The sequence below is a fragment of the Sciurus carolinensis genome, chromosome 3 (assembly GCF_902686445.1).
Source record: "Sciurus carolinensis chromosome 3, mSciCar1.2, whole genome shotgun sequence".
Taxonomy (NCBI): domain Eukaryota; kingdom Metazoa; phylum Chordata; class Mammalia; order Rodentia; family Sciuridae; genus Sciurus; species Sciurus carolinensis.
In genome coordinates, this window is record NC_062215.1 from 154,818,266 (window position 1) to 154,835,456 (window position 17,191).

Below are 17,191 nucleotides of genomic sequence, written 5' to 3' on the forward strand. Positions count from 1 at the left end.
TTCTCCCTGGACACAACCAGTCATAAACCTAACTTGTTTAAAGACAGGCATGTTCCTGGTTTTTAGCTAAAGAACTTTGGCACGAGTAAATAGGATTATGTGTACAATGTGTGTGGCACATACTGGGCACAAATGAGCTCTAGTAATCCGAGTGACATTGATCCTGGTAATAGAGTGAGGGACATCATCAAGGATGACTTCAGCCTACTTATCTCTCTTAAAGATATTCATTCTTCTCAAAGATTCCTGAGAAATTTATCCCCTACAGTCATTTTATGGTTAAAAAATATAGTTAGGTTTGGAAGGGACTTTAGTTTGTAAACTCTGCCTAAGAATGCCTAAGAATCACCTTGCTTGTTAAAAATGCAAATTACCACCAAAGGGGGGATAAAAAAAAAAAAGAAGAAAGAAAAAAATGCAAATTACCAGTCCCAAGATTTTACATTAGTAGATCAGAACAAGACCCCTGTATTTTTTAACCAAGACCAATTAGTTCTTGGACCAAATTTTGAAAAACACTTCTGTGATTTATTCCTTTGTTCTTTGGTAAAGACATCATGTGATTTAGCCAACCTCAGGTAAGGCCTTATTAGCAGCTCTACTTAGATTTTTTTTAAACCTGAGGCAGAAACATGCTCTGCTTTGTAGCACTATTCCTTATTCTACAAAGTTTGGAGAACCAAAACAGAGATACCAGCACTTAAATGACAGCACTGGTAAAACAGGCAAATAGCATCTCAGGATTAATTTGAAAAACTGTCCTGACAATACGAATACTTTGAAAATGTCTGGGGAACCCCAAAAGCCCGCATACCATGCTGTGAAATCTACATTGCTGACAGATTGGCTTGGATGCTGTCTAGCATCTCAAGTCCCAGGAAATGGACAGTGTGATACTAGGAGAGTTCTATACGACACCTTACACTACTCAAATCGCCCTTCTCAGGGGAGCAGGGGTTTTAATGGTGAAGAAGAAAGAAGGGTATTTAGGGCCCTCGTTGCATCTTCGTGACTTTTATCAGCCTCCCTATTCTGCCCAGTCTGGCTCCTCCACAGTGCACTCTGCCAGGAAGCGGGGGTGCTGAGAATGGAGACGCATCAAGCTATGTGCTCTTCTGCTTAAAATGCACCACTGACTCCTGTTGCTTTCGGGATCAAGTCCTGATTCCTTAGCATGGTGCACCAGGCCTGACCTCCTCTGTCTCTTGCCACTGTCTCTTGTCCATCTGATCACACTGAACCCCTTGTCATTTCCCAAACACATGATGTTATTTTTACATTGCTCTTGGTTTTCAGTAGGTTGATCTTTCTCATGGAGACACCAGTTCTCTACTTTTCAACCAGAGAAATTTTACCCTTTCTTCAAGGCTCAGCTCAAGCATCAGTTCCATTGTAAAGATTTTCTAGTACCTTTTCTAATCTTCTGGGTTGAATTTAATACACTTCCCTTGGTTCCCCAAGTATTGTGCTCATACCACTGTAATGGTAACCATCACTTATCTAATTATTTTGTTTAGACATCACCCTTCAAAATAGATATGAGGAGCCCCAGGAGAGCAGGGACTATCCTTGTTTTAGTATTCTCACTAATCGACAAAACAGATTGGCACATAAAGTTTACTCCATATATGCTGGTGGGGGATGAATGAATGTTATTCTCTAGTCTGAAATTCATTGTCATAATGGTCCCTGGGACTGATTTCCAATGCTCAGCTCACAGGAGCTCATATCATATCTCTCATGTTCAAGTTCAGCATTAGCAACCTTCTGTGTGTAGAATGATGCAGACACCCTGTGTTTCATCATGGTGGAGATGAGTAAGCAAAAGGGAAAAAACAAGAATGTTGTGTGGTCCCTTCAGCCCTCGACTCTGTAGTCATTTTAACTCTTCAATTTTTGTCTTGTGGAAAGACACATTAGTCTTGCAACAGCAGCCCCAATTCTCAAGAGTTTTGCTGGTGTCTGAGTCCCAGATAGCAGTTGATTTTATCGTCTGCCTTTCTGCTTCTTAGCAATTAATGTGGTGTTTGTATTAAATACATGCTTGGTTAAATAATCATAGATCATTTGGGTGGTGATCATGTAGACCCAAGTGTCCCAAATAAAGAGACTGGTAAGAGACCAGTCTCTGGTTCTCTTTCTCAATTTCTCTCTGATGACCAAATAACAAGTGACAAGAAGAGAGGAGTAATAGCTGACTTTCCTTTGCTAGACTCCCACAGTATACCTCTTGGAACAAATTAACAATACATTTCTTCTTGTTTAAGCCACAGGTGATTGTCATTGTCACTTTTGCTTTGTCAAACTCGCAAAGAAGAAAATTTGAACTCCCAAGGTCCACAGCGGAGAGAAAGAGGACACATACTAATGTCAGGACCTAACCCCATGGTAGCAGGGCAGGAAGATTAGAGAAAGAACTCATGATGAGAACCCTTTGGGAACATAACTCAATATGGCAGTATTTGGCACTCCTTTATGTAGTAGCTTCTACTCTAGTTTCATTGTTTGGTGGGCCTTTCAGTAAGGTTAAATGAGCAAAAGACATTGCAGATTCAAAGGGAGAAAAAAGGGGGGAAAAAAGAAGAGAAAGTTTTTTTCTGAACTTGGTGTTACAAATGAAGATATGCAAGAAATACCCGTGTGTGTATTGGGGGGTTATCTAGACTGTGCAGTGTGTGGGTTGAACTGGGGTTGTCTCAAATTCTTCATTCATTTTAATGAGGAAAAGGTTAGGGGGCTCCTGTGGGAGGTCCCTCCTCCCATTCTACTCTCTGAGGTCCCAGCATTTGCACTAGAGAGAGGAGGGAAGGGAAGGAGTAAAGGGTAAGATTAGGAGTTGGTTTGGGCATAGTTTCTTCCCCAGGTCATTCCCCAGGTGACTTTCTATTCATGTTCGGATTAGGGAGAGGACAACTTTCTCTTTGCCTGGATCCCAGGAATAGGACCAATTAATTTTAAAGAATCATGACTTGATTAAAGAAATTCAGGAATTCTAATTTTATGCATTTCCAGTTCAGGTGTTTCAGGATAATTTCCACATCTAAAGTCTATGATTGTGCTATGTCACAGCAAATACTGTGACATTCAACACCTTAGTAAACTTTTGGTCCTCTGATTCATGTTCACTATATCACTGTTGGCAAATAGAGGACTCTGATTAATGTCTCTAAAACCAGCACTACTTTTTTTAACCTTTAAACAAAGGTTAAAAAAGCTGGGTTTTAGGAATAATTAATGCAAAATAATCTGAGAATTGAACTGCCTTTTTTTTTTTTTTTTTTAATACTGGGAATTGAACCTAGGGCCTCATGCATGCCAGGCAAGTGCTGTGCCATTGACCTATATCCCCAGCCCCAAACTATTTTCCAGTGACAGAACTTTTACATGTATGTATGCATACAATAGGCATCCACGAGTCTTGTTTTTTCCCAGAACAATCTTAGTTTGTGCTTCTTGTCCCTTATTAATAGGTCAGAAGTGGCCTAGTTCAAGTCACAGATTATATGCTTGCTTTGTTTATATGCGCTGTGACATGGGATTTGGACCAATTCATTAGAACCTCCAAGGATGGGCTACTTCCAGTGAATTTTTACATGAAGTCATCTGTTTCCTGGATGAACTTGACAAGAAACAGCCCCAAGAACATTATTTATTTACTCAGGATGTTTTTAAGGGAGTTGTTTACTCAATAGCCTCTTTACCAGGGGCTTACAAGAAAATGTTCTTTTAGGCATTGGTACTGGGGATGGTGAGGCTTGTCCTAATTAATATTTTTGTCTTTGAAACTCTGTGAGTTACGTAACTGATTGTCTCCTCCTCAGCCTTGGCTGCTTGAGCAAAATCTGCGTCTATCCATCAGATAGCATAGCGCATTCCAGCATACAGCTTCAGTTTGAACTTCACTCTTGGTTCCATCTCATCGCTTCCATTTTTTTCCCTCTTACCCAATTTCCTCCTCCACTTATTTTTAAATTTATTATGTCATGAGTTTTATTAGCAACTTTAATTCGTTTTGAAAAACTAAGGGGAACAAATATGCAGTTATACAGACTTCTCCAGAAAACTTAGATTGCTTGTTTTCTATTTAGTAATATTTTCTGCATATAAGTCATAATATATTACTTCCTATTAGAATGATATGAGACTGAGTTTCTTCATGGGTATGTGGTTTTGGAAAATGCCATTAAATAGTCTACAAAGTTCATAAGGTAAAGACAGAGTGAATTATTTTCGAATTGGAAATCTCATGGAGGAAAGAGGTGAAATAGATTTGGGACAAAGGGATAGTGGCTATTAGCAGCCTAAGAGGGCAATGAATAAGACCAGCTCATTTGTTTATAAAGCTAAAGTAAAAGTCTAGATGCTGAGAATGAATCCTTATCAGGGGAGACAATGGGGACAACCTGAAGGGATAACTTGAGGTGTTCCAATAAGTACTCATTCATCATTATGCTGCAGATATATCCTTATGAGACAACCACAGGTTGGTTTAGTCCGATTGAATGGAATTTTTCTTTGAACCTGTATATTTTAGTTATTAGGACAGTGCCAGAAACACTGTTCTCCTCATTATTCCCTTTATAAACAGTTGCTTCCCATCTTGAAAACATGCTATTATGTTTGGCCTACTGCCATTATTGCTTATAAATGCTTAATAGACTGAAAGAAAGACAGGACTCCATTAATGCCAGAATCACAAGCTACATTCTTTATTAGATTCTAAAGGAGAAGAATGGAGAATGTAAATACTTCAGTAAAAATCCATGACCCGTCTTAAAGACCCAGCTTTGGCATTTGCAGCTCCCCAGTCAAGGTATCTCCTGTACTCCCCTGGCCGTAGCAGGTACTGCCGTCCCCTGTAACTGGGCATCTCATAGAGGACCCAGCAGCCCTCCAGCACATTGAGGGAGTGGATTTCATTGAGGTGGAAGCGGTCCTGAAGAGAGAGACAATCCTCTGTGATCTCTGACATTTGTCCCCTGAAGTCATCTCTCTCATAGATCCTCACTCTGTAAGTGCCAGAGTGCTGGGGTGGCAGAGAGAAAGAAAAAGCAAATCAACAAAAAATAGAGAAATGAAACTTCCAACCTCCGGGCCTCCTGGGTACACCTGCCCAGAAATTCTCTGGATCCAAGTGTGCTTCCAGAACAATCATACTGCAGAATTCAGAATTCAGGAGCCCACCCACAGCCCACTGCTAATGAACCAAGTGATCCATGGCAGCGCAAGGGCGGAGCTCAGCAGCTCCTCCGCTTCTACCCACCAGCCCCCATCCTCAGGTATTAAAATATGCTTAAAATAAAATTTACCACTTCATTTTAGTGCTTGTTTTTTTGAGACAGTGCTTCTCAAAGGAGAAAAATGAGTCATTGGGAGGGTAAGTATCATTTGATGTATTACTGTTGTTAAAATTATATCAGTATTTGCTGGGAAAAAAAATCAACAGTTAGCTATTATCTGTAAGACTGATATACTGACTTTCATGTATGCTATGGAGCGTAGGATTATTAAGCTTATGGCAAATAAGATGGCATGTTTCCCTCATCTCTCTTTTTCATAACTTCAGTTTGGGTTCAAATCTCAAATCAAGTGACTCCTGGGCTCCCTCCCTGGCCTCTTCTGCTCGACTTAGCCACTCCCCCAGGCAGCTAGAATCGCCCTCTTTAGCTCTGATTTGAGGGCACTTTATCTCATGCCTTCCATGCTCCACTTTTCTAAGTACTCTGCAATCACTTTCCAGAAAAGACTGAATCGCAAACGCTGGTTTGGGATTTGGTTTCTCCTCTGATTTATATCTCTAAGTGAGCTAGTTAGGTACTGACCACTACACTGGAATAGAAACCAGAAGAGAGAGGAATAATCAGGGAGAAAAGTAAGGCCAAACAAGCCAGAGTATTTTTAGTCAACTAAACAGTCCCCAATTGAATTCATAAATTTTGATTCATTTGATTTCTAACTTTATATGATTCGGAATGAACACTTTAGGCAACTATATCTTGAACCAGTAGTAAATTCCGGTCCCCCCAATATCCTACTTTTTCTTATTTAATCTTTGTTTTCTTAATTTTTAATTGCATTTAAAATGTAAAATTTGGGAACATGGCTTTTTAAAAAGGCACACCACGGAGTTCATGAGGAAAGGCTTTGCATCTAAGGAACCTGTCTACCCTAGACTGCGCTTGCCAAGCACATCCACGTCCTGCTCTCTAGTTGGAACTATTTTGCTTAAAATAAGGTTTTATTTGTTTTTGGTGCTGGAGATGGAACTCAAGTGTACTGAGCTTGTGCTGTACCACTGAACTACACCCCCTGTCCCCACCTAAGATAATGACTTTATATAGTTTTTATTTTCAGAAGCCAAGGGCTCAGACAGCCACACTCACCTGGGGGATGAGGCGGCAGGAGCGGATGGAGTCGCTGAGGCCCATCCACTGCTGGTAGTCGGAGTAGTCTCCCCGCCGCAGGAAGTACTGGTAGCCCTGGTAGTTGGGGCGCTCATAGAGCATCCAGCAGCCGCTGTCCACGCGGATGGAGTTGCAGCGGCTGAAGTAGGTCTGCAGGTTGGGGCAGTCGCTGCTGCACTCGTAGCAGCGGCCCTGGAAGCCCCGGTCCTCGTAGAAGGTGATCTGCAAAGGAAGACTGTAAGCATGAGCGATTCGCCCCCACTGAGGATGCTGCACCAGGGCAAAGATGGAGCGTCAGGTACCCACCCAGGACTCACCTTTCCCATGTTGGAGACGGGGGATGTTCTCTCGGTACTGTGTGGTACTGGGGAACGTCGCTGTATATATAGCAGCCCTGACTGCTGCCTCCACAGGAAATCACACAAAAGGGCCCATTCCGGGAGTAAGGGGATTTGCAAGCTCCGCGCTCTCCCTCCCCCTGGCCACTGGGGTTGGCTGAATGGTTTACTCTCATTCTTTCTGGTAGGTTCGGGTTGCTCTAATTCACTAAAGCTGTTGTTGCCACCAAAGTGAAAAGAGTCTTTACTCTTTTAGTTGAGCAAAAGGGAGAGCGAAACTCTGTCCCTATGCTTTTATTTTATAGCTTACTGTGCTTAATTGACTTCTCAAAGGTGATCACTCTTAGCAATGCATTCTGCTTAGGGACGGGTGCTTTGTTTTTTGTTTAACTTTTTAAAAACTTGAATTTAAGTAATAAGGAATCTTAAGGAAGAGGGGATCAAGAGAAGTAATCTGTGACAGTGTTTTGAAAAGCAAAAAGCTTTGTTAAAATTCAAGATTCTATGATCATCATTGTTACTTGGGGAATCGCTTTGAATACAGTTGTTACTTGACTGGAATTCACAGGAGGCAGGGGAGTCTCTCTTGTTCATTTTGCCCTGAGCCCCAGAACAGAGGTTTGGCACACAGTGGGCCCTTAATACTGGAAGGAAGGAAAGCAGGTAGTTGTGACCTTCCTCCATTCCTCTCAGCTCCCCAGGGGCCTTCTGCTATTGGCTGCCCAAATCCTGCTTCTTCTCTGTCATCGCAGCCTTCCTTCAAAAGGCCTAAGATCTTTCTTTCTTCTTCACCATTAAAACCCTTGTGTTCTTGACAAGGTTTGAGTAGGGTAAGAAGTGCTGCAGAATTATCTCACCCTCCTGGTCCTTGGACTTAGATGCTGGACAGCATCCAGGCCAGCCTGTACAACTTCTTGAAAGTGTGGTATGGGAACCCTTGGGGTCTCTGAGACAATTTCAAACTGTTCATACCATCAGGACGGTTTTCAAAGTAATACTAAGAAGTCACTTGTTTTTTTCACTCTCATTCTCTCATGAATGGGCAACATTGTTTTTCCAGCGGCCGCATGGCAATGAAAGAGATTTTGCAAAACTGTGAAAACGATGCCAGACTTTTCATTAATTATTTTTTGTTTGAAATTTTGGTTATTATTCATATGCATGTATTGTTTATTTAGCATGCAGGAGGTTTATTGGCTAAGATCTTTCAGGGTAAGAAAGGTAAACCCATACCTGGAGTATGTGTTGATTCCTATCAGGGTGAGTCATTATCCTTTCCAAGGTGGAAGGACATCCAGGTATTCAGCTCATTATCAAGTGACTGATTGGTCTCTTCAAGGTAGGGGACCACTTTGGGGCACAGTCGATCACTCTTGCTGGCAGATTGGACATTGTACAGTGGCAGTAGCTGGTTTCCCCTTGGCCATGTGGAAGCTAAGGCCTAACCTTCACCTCTGCCACCATGAACACTCTGCTCGGTTCAGGAGCTCATGTAGCAGCGCTAGGGTAACTGATGGCAGAGAATGACTGATAGTCAACTCAATCTTTCTTTTTATTTGGGAAGGAAAGGGAGTATTGGGATTTAACCCAGGGGCAATTTACCACTGAGCTACATTCCCACCCCCTATTTTTAATTTTGAGACAGGGTCTCACTAAGTTGCTTAGGGCCTCACTCAGTCTCAGAACCACTGGGATTATAGGCATGTGCCACCATGCCTGCCCCAAATCATTCTTTCTACGTGGTTGTTTAGTGTGCCTTCCATATAGGATGCGCTAAATAGGCATTAATATGGGGATACAATCATCTCCATGCTTTGGGCCCACTCCTATGTTTTCCATACACATTTCTTTAAAAAAAAAAACTTTTTGAGTTGTCGATGAAACTTTATTTTATTTATTTATTTATATGTGGTGCTGAGAATCAAACCCAGTGTCTCATATATGCCAGGCAAGTGCTTTACCACTGAACCACAACCCCAGCCCTCCATACACATTTGTACCCCTGATCTTTCAGGACCAATCAGCCAAGTCACTTGCCGGGGTCCAGCCCTAGCAGCGGTCGGGGGTCCTAGGTATATGGGAGTCTTCAGCACGGTAGAGAAGCAACAGATAGAGACACCAGGTGTTCTGAGACTGAATCTGGTTTATTCAAAATCTTTGAGCATTAATCTACTGTAACACTTAGCTCAAAAAACACGCTTGTGGTTTTCATTCACAGTTAGCTATTTTTAACAATACTTTTGCTTATGAGTACATTCTATAATTATTAACAAAAGAAATCAGCCTTTAGACAATACTAGTTCCTTATGCCAATTATTCTCTGGTTAATAGCAGACTAAAATTATATTTTGACCTTTAAGGTGTTAGACATAAGAAGGTAGAAATCATATCTCTGGTTAATCTATAGCACTTTCTGAACCAACTATTGAACTGTCTAATGAGAGCTCTGTTTTGCTCTTTTTGTCTTTACGCACCAACCAGAACGTCCTAGCCTTTCCATAAACCCAAGCGTATGAGCATTAACACATCTACTGTTTTTCCTAACTAGCCAGTGTCCTTCATCATTATATACACCTGTTCAAGGGAGAGGAGGATCAGTAGGTGGTGGCCAGGTGTTTTTATTTGCATCCATGCCTCGAGGATGATACCACAATTTTCCTTTTATTCTATATGCAACATTTGGAGGTCCCTGTAGTGTGGGGACCATGGGTTTTTGTTTTTGTATAATTGGAGTCACATGAGGAATGGCTGGAGTTGTTATTCGTGGTGCTGATAAAGCTGCTTGTCTTAGCTTATCCTTGAATATACCATTACTTACATGAGGGGGGCATATCTCTTCTGATTTTATATAACAGAGATCCATTACATTTTATTGTGTTCCAATACAGTAAAATTTCCCTGGGGATTATATGTTGTTTTCTCAAAGAGACTTGTGATTATTAACAGTATTCCAAGAAAAGCAATCACACATAGGAGTATGCCACACCTCATATTTCCAGGAGGGTGATAGCCGTGCAACATCCTCTGTTCCAACAGAACCGTGTCGTATGCTGGAATGGTGGGACATCGACGTGGCAGTCACTCATCGGTGCTCAGTATTCTATGTATGTCCTAACCTCAGGCTACTTTTCTTTCTACGCAAAGTGGATGGGCAGGGCCACTTTCTTAAGGGAACATTTCCTTCTCAGCTATTTTGGGGCCACCCCTGAGTGAGCCATGATTATGCAGGAGTCCCCCATTTTTGGCTTGTACACACATAACAAGGCAACCATTAGTGAGCCAAGCTCACCCAGCCTTTTCCTTCTTCCATTCATCAGCTGGCCAAAAGATCCCTGAGTGCAATTGTAAGTGTGAGCTGAGAGTGAGAGGGAGTAATAGCAGAGCCTCAGCCAGTCCCATAGGGAACTCTGGAACTGGAGTCCTTGAGGTAAGGGGGCTGGGACTGTGTCCCTCCATTGCCCAGTCATTTGATGTGGGCTGCAGCACTGGAGGGGCCTGAGCTTGGACAAGGGAGCACCCTTCAGCAGAGGAAAATTCCTTGAGACAAACAGCTTTCAGCTGTCAGTGTCTGGGAGACAGAGTGCCTGACCCGAGTTGGGGTCTGGGCAGTGTACCAGTGTCCTCTCTACAAGAAAGTAAGAATAATTTGTGGTCTCACTGTCTGAGTTACCCACAGTGACCCTTTTGGTATTTATCTATATGTAAAACTCTTGTGTGGTTATATTACTTAAACTTTGGGGCATGCTTTTGTGTTCTTCTAAGAAGTCTTTTAAATGAAGGGATTAATAAAACTGATTAAGGTGATTATCGTTAGCCTTTTAATATAAAGGTGTTTTGTCTTATTTTGATGAAGCAAGACTCTGAATGAAAAGTCCTTGTGGATTCTCTACCATACCCATGATTGAGGCCCGAGGACTCCATTCAGCTGATGAAGTCACTAAAAGATATAAACAAGGTCTTTTTCATGTGTTGGAAGTTCTAACCCTTGAGGAAACAAAACTCACAAAATCCATTATTATATAAGATCAAATACTGTCAGTGTCATTTGTAGATAAGGGTTTGAGGCTGATAATGAAATATCTAGAGTAAAAATTAGTCTGACTTAAAATTACCCAGATTTTTATTTGTACTATGATTTTAAAATCATTTAGGACCCTGGAGAAATGCACTTTAAGTCTTTGGTTCTGATGCACAGAGACCAGTAATCCTAGGAAAGAAAGTAATTATCAGGAACACAAGGTCAGGATGTGATTGGTTCTAATAGAAGAAATTTAGGATTAAGCATGTCTCAGCATCAATTGTAACTCAGAGAGGTCCACTTGGGCTTTTTCCCTCTGGTACATGCTTTTCTTTGAGCCTTGGGGGCTCCTTGCCTCCTGTAGGATGGGCACCTTATACAGAGCGGGGTTTTTATGGGTCTGGAGTTTGGGGGAAGGTGTGCTTAGAGCAGATGCTCCTGGATGTCTTCAGGGAGCTCCAACATGTGGGCTCCGTTGCTATCTGTGTAGCCTTGTCCACGGGAGCTGGTGAGCTGTGACATGAATAGAAGAGAAGAAGGAAATCGACACAAGCCTTAGTCACCCTGGCTTTTATAGGACTTGTTAAAATTTATAAAATCCTAACTGGAAATATTGTTTTTTCAGTGTTTTGATCACACAGAACCAAGAGCCAACTCCGAACTGGCACATTCAAACACCTTGTAATTCCAGGACTAGGATCAATTGCCTGTAATGACCCTGGGCTTTCTCCACGGTGTGTATAATGAGGTAGCTACTATCTCCCACTTCCCACGGGACTGGAGGTTTCCTCTCCGGGCAGGGGCAAGGACCCTAATACCCTATGGACCCCAAGAATGCCACCCACTCTACGGCTTCCAGATGCAGGGCAACTGGTGTTTCCAGAGAACTCCTTTAAATAGCTGATACCGCCCCTAACTAAACAGCTTACGTATCCCCCCACTGACTCATGATACCCCATTATAAAAAGTGAAAGCTGGGCGTGGTGGCACGTGCCTATAATCCCAGCGGTTTGGGAGGCTGAGGCAGGAGGATCATGAGTTCAAAGTCAGCCTTAGCAAAAGTGAGGCGCTAAGCAAGTTAGTGAGACCCTGTCTCTAAATAAAATACAAAATAGGGCTGGGATGTGGCTCAGTGATTGCGTGCCTCCGAGTTCAATCCCTGGTAACCACCGCCCCCTGCCAAAAAAAAGTGGAATCCCTAGTGGATAGGTGTCCCTGTATTGGAGCAGAACTCACACAGTGTCCAGCAGACACCCAGGCCCTGACCTAGCTCTCCATGGGATGGAAAAGAATGGTGGAGGTGGTAATAGGCTGGCTCTGGCCCATTCCTTAGCCTGTGTCATGTGGCATTGTAGAATTTGCTTCAACCTCTCGCACAACCAGTAGCAGTTTTAAAGGAGCCCTGGGGTAAGCCTTTATGTCATACTGAGCATTACATAAAAATACCTAGAAATAAAATATTGGCTCTAGAGTTTCAAGAGTTATCCTCAGCTGATAGGTGTAAAATCATGAGAACATCCAGGCTTCAATCAGAGGCCTGCACTCAAGTCCTTTCAGTCATGTAGTTGACTTCTAATATTGGAGCCTCAGGGACTTGGGCTGGGTAGAGTGTGTGTGTGTGGGGGGGTAAATGATGCTTTCAGGGGCTGCACCATTGACTTGGTGGAGGACCCAGCACTTGCAAATGACACCACCTGTAATGGCTTACCCTGATGGACTGCCCCATGGCCTTGCTTTCACACTGCCTCCTCCAAAGCTTTTTATTTGTTTTCATTGCAATACTGACAACACTGTGAAATTGTTGGAAGGCACTATTTGTTGAGCACACATTTAGTTGAGCAATGTCTACATACATCCATGCACACTTCTGCAGTTTCTGTTATTGCTCAAAAAAATATTTGAAAAGACAGTTAACTTCCTCAGTTTCCTCATTTATGGAATAGGAGTGACAATATAAAAATCAAATGAGATATTGGATTTGAAAGCATAGAGTAAATGGTGAAATAATACCCATGACCCCAAATTGGAATCATACATATTGTTAAAGAGAATAATTATTCACAATATTTGTAAAGGAGGTAGGGCAGACTTTGTTGACATGGGGGCCATGGAGATAGGTATAGAGGCCACTGAAATGGAATTTTTCAATGGGGAAGAGAGATTGTATTCAGTTTCATCTCCAGCATGTCCATGTGGAGATTTGTAACCAAGGAGCATGGTTGAGGTCAGTGGAAGGAAAATCACTAAGAGGAAACATCAAGAAAAAGGATATCTAGAAATAAGATGTTGGTTCAAGAGTTTGGAGAGAAAGTTAGTTTCATTTGGTTAAGTCCAAAATCATCAGAATGTCTGGATTTCTGGCTAAACTGGCTTGATGGTATTATTGCCGAAGGCAGACCAGGGTGGGCAGTTTCCAAGGATGGGAGATGGTCACTAAACTGACTTGGCAGGATTCTTGCTCAAACCAGATTCTACAGGGACAGGTAGGAAAGCCCAAGTTTAGATCTAGGCAAGTAGAGGACTCAGAGAAGCCTGACTCAAATTTTGGTCAAAGAGAGTCTTTGGCAACATTTTAATAAATGCTAAAGATAAATATTAATGTCCTTGATTCATCAATTAATAATATGTTTGCATTTCTGAGCTTTGATGTCATAGTATCCATGCTTTTGCTTATGGTATGGAGACTAAATGTGATCAAGGGATAATTTCACATACCGTATTAGGAAACTTTGACTTAATTGATTTAATTTTCTGTTTGGTATTTTGATATCACAATCCAATGATGACTCTATGTTTGTGAGTGATCTTGAGTCAGGTGCAAGGAGAGGTGTAACATAGGTGACGACTGTGCAAATAGAGAAGATGGAGTCATTGGCATCTACCTGCATCTGGTGGTCAGTGTACCTGTCTCATCCCAGAGCATCCACCTCTGGCTGTCCACCTGTGTGCACCATATTGCTGCGGGACTGCAGGCTGGAGTGGCCACTGCTGCACTCACAGGAGGAAATCTGCAATGGAACATGCCAGTAGTCAGGGAAGTCCTCCTAAGAACAACATGTGACCTTGAGTTCACCGCCAGCCCTGTTCTAAAACCACCGCACTATGACTGGTGGACTACAGTGCAGAATCCAGTTTTATTCATCAGCTGTAATGGAGGTTTAGATGTGTGTGTGTGTGTGTGTGTGTGTGTGTGTGTGTGTGAGATTATATTAGGTCTATCAGGTGATTTTGGCCTGATTTGCCTAGCAGCAGAACTTCTCCTTTTTTTCATACTATTAATACAGGTTTCTTTTCCTTTTCCTCCTCCTCCTCCTTCCCTTCTTCTCCTCCTCCTCCTCTCCTTCTCCCACTTCTTCTCCTCTTCTCCTTCCCCTTTCTCCTCCTCCTTTTTTCTGTTTTGCTATTCATTACCTTATAGCTGTGATACTTCTATTAAAATGTTTCATGGTGGTGCACGCCTGCCATCCAGCCGCTGGGGCGACTGAGACAGGAGGATTGCAAGTTCAAAGCCAGCCCCAGAAACTTAGCAAGGCCCTGAGCAACTTAGTGAAAGACACTGTCTAAAAAAATGGGGGGCTGGGGATGTGGCTCAGTAGTTAAGTGCCCCTGGGTTTGATCCCTGGTACCTACCCGCCAAAAAAATATTCTTCAGGTGTCTTTGAAACAATTTGGAAAAGGAAGATCAATATATAAAGAACAAGTCAGAAAAAATGTCCTTCTTCTTACCTTTTCATTGAATGTTTATGGCTAAGTAGAGAAAGAGTGGGCAGAGACAAAATTCATCTGAAAACTGTGAGTATTTGTTTTAAATTTTGGCAGCCCAGAAGGCCTAAGTAGGGAGATTCTTTTTGTTTGCTTTTTTGTTTTCTTTTCCAGAGCATCTGGGCATATGGAAGGTTGCTGTTCCCAAGGGCTAGAACACCTTCGCTGCCCCTGAAGCTGACCACCTCCCTCCCAGGCTTCATGGAAGTCCAGACCCCACTTCCTAGGAAGTCTCCTCCAGAACCAGCCCTTCCCCCTTCTCCCTTCTCTCCAACACCTCATTACCATCCAATGCAGCCCTTAAGCATTGTCTTTCTCAGGTGTCTCTTTTTCTCTTTGTCTGGTTTATGAGCCCAAGGATAAGCTCCACATCACACTTCTCTATCCTCTCTAATTACTTACTAATTGATTAGCTGTATGAAAGGAGCCCCGATATGTAAAACAGCTAAACCAATAGTGATGGTTGTCCCATTCTGGAAAAAAGTAGACTCCCCCACATGAGGTCTCCCATGTGGGTATCCAAAGGCCAGACACCACATGCGTGTCCCCACATGGGCTTTCTCTTGCTCACCCGCCTACCTGCTGGTTCTGTCCTGTCGCTGGGAACCTGGAAAGACTGGAGGGAAGTAAAAATGATCAAGAAGGTTGGCCAGCTGTGTAGACAGTGTGGAGGCTTCCCTGGGGGAAGTGGAGGATGTTGAAATGGGCCAGAGCAGGCCTGTTGTGTTAAGGTATCAGAAATTAATAGACAGGAGAGGTGGCTGAGAGGGTGAAAATGGAAACGGGGGGGGGGGGGTTGTGGAGTTGGGGGAGAGGGAAGAAAAGAGTTCAGTAGCATCTTTCTGTGAAGGGAAATGAGAGTTTCTTGCATTTTAGGGTCAAGGCCTGAGGCTTTGGGTCTTGGATGCCCTAAGACAGACTTCGTTTTAACTCTTTGTGTTATCAGCCACCATCTCCCCCACTGTTCTAGAACATGAGGGAGATGAAGGGACTGAAGATCATTTGAGTTCTTTTTATCACAAATAGTTGAATACTGACTGTAACACTAATATTATATATGTATATATAGATTTGTTTCCTTTAAAAATAAATTCAGAACTCTTTATTAAAAAGATAGGCCTTTTTCTAAATCAGAAAAAAATTTAAAGCCATTTAAGATCCTTTAGGAACTCATGGTGAGAATACAAAGTTTGCATATCAAAATATTTGAATCAATCTCATATAACCCCGGCTTCAGCCAGGTACGGTGGCAGCTCATGCCTATAATTCCAACAACTGGGCGGAGAAGTGAATGATGAGGCAGAAGGATCAAACTTTTGAGGTGAGCCTGAGCAATTTAGCAAGATCTTGTCTCAAAATAAAATTTAAAATGGCTGGGAGTGCAGCTGAGTGATAGGTAGAGTACTTGTCTGGCACGAACAAGGCCCTGGATTCAATCCTCAGCACTGCAAAAACAAACAAACAAATTATAACCCGGGGTTCTTCCAAACCTGAGATCATTTAGGAGGTATCAAATTTACCTGAGGACTTTTAGAAGCTTTCGTGGCTTATTTCCTTCTCTCCTCTACCCATGCACAAACGTTTTAGTTTAAAAATCTGGGTTTTCCTGTAGCATTTTCAGGTTTCTTTTCTGGCTCTCTGATAACCAGCTCTATGTTCAGCAAATGACTGACATGGCCCTGCTGAAGGAAGCCATGTGTGCTTTCATTTGAGTGGGTGGGGATTTAACCTGCAGCCAATTTTGGAGCTGTCATTTGGCTTATGATGATGAAGGTAGTGATAGTTAATAATAATGCCCTACTATACAGTGCATGTCTTAAGTATGTTCCAGACTCCGTACCAGGAATCTTATACAAACTGTATCATATAGCCATCCCAACACAATTATTATCAAGTCTGCCCCAAAGTTGGAGATCTGGGTGAAGAGCACAAATCGAACTCTCCTCTCCCTCCATGGACAACTCTCTTCTTTCCAATTCTCCCAAATCTGAGCTCCATCCGCACCCCACATCCCCAACAGCTACCCCTTGGCTACACTTGTCCTCCACAGGATAGGCCTGGTGAAGACTACCTCTGAGGGCTTGGAAGTGAGGCTCAGTCTAAATGAAGGCAATTCTGGAGCTCCAGGTATAAGGAGTATGGCTTTGAAGGAGAGACGTGGACACAGCTCCTGTCTCTGGGGAAGAGTTCAGTTGGAGGAGGCCAGAATGAAGCTCTCTGAAGCACCCAATCCAGGCCAAGGGCTGTGACTGACCAAGTCTAATTGCAGTGTGATGACCACAGAGAAACCAATCCAGAAAAAATATGCGTAGGTAGTGAGCAGAGGAATTGAGAATTGAACCCATGCTTATGTGCCTCAAGGCCTAAGCTAATTGCCTTTCCATGTACCAGTGGCTTGTTTTAGATGTTGTTTTCAGATGTGCTTATCTTCTTAAATTATACATTCCTCATAGCAGGTCCGATGCCATGTTTTGTTTTGTTGTTTTAATTTCCACAAACCCTAGCACCCTAAGAGCCTTCTGTGTCCCTATCAATCCTGAGAATCTTTGGTTCTTACAGGAGTTCTAGTAAATTCCAGTGTATTGGTCAACTGATTGATTCTTCAGCCACACTCTAATATCTCAGCATTTAACCAACTGTAAAGGGCTGTGTAATTCTTGGTTCATCCA

The 17,191-nt window shown here is 42.6% G+C and overlaps 2 protein-coding genes across 3 annotated transcripts in view; both read right to left on the reverse strand.

Annotated features, from left to right (window-relative positions):
• Positions 1 to 4,750: 4,750 nt before the first annotated feature.
• LOC124980539 (gamma-crystallin B) lies at positions 4,751 to 6,730 on the reverse strand. 2 transcript variants are annotated; one of them, XM_047546209.1, is made up of 3 exons: positions 6,722 to 6,730; positions 6,384 to 6,626; positions 4,751 to 5,026 (listed from the first exon to the last, which is right to left on the reverse strand). In XM_047546209.1, the coding sequence occupies exons 1-3, from the start codon at positions 6,728 to 6,730 to the stop codon at positions 4,751 to 4,753; spliced, it is 528 nt and encodes a 175-aa protein (XP_047402165.1). The 2 variants fall into 2 exon arrangements, with proteins under 2 accessions (XP_047402165.1, XP_047402164.1); XM_047546208.1 differs by having other exon boundaries at positions 6,378 to 6,626.
• The window catches only part of LOC124980538 (gamma-crystallin A), a 51,710-nt gene continuing 41,091 nt past the window's right edge, over positions 6,573 to 17,191 (reverse strand). The window contains exon 8 of the mRNA XM_047546207.1: positions 6,573 to 6,626. The gene's annotated coding sequence lies outside the window, so the exon portion shown is untranslated. The remainder of the gene's footprint in view (positions 6,627 to 17,191) is intronic.

Coding starts and splice junctions, on each gene's coding strand:
- LOC124980539 (XM_047546208.1), bottom strand. Junction 5,027..6,377: donor GCCTCATCCCCCAGGTGAGT/GTGGCTGTCTGA, acceptor CTGCCACCCCAG/CACTCTGGCACTTACAGAGT.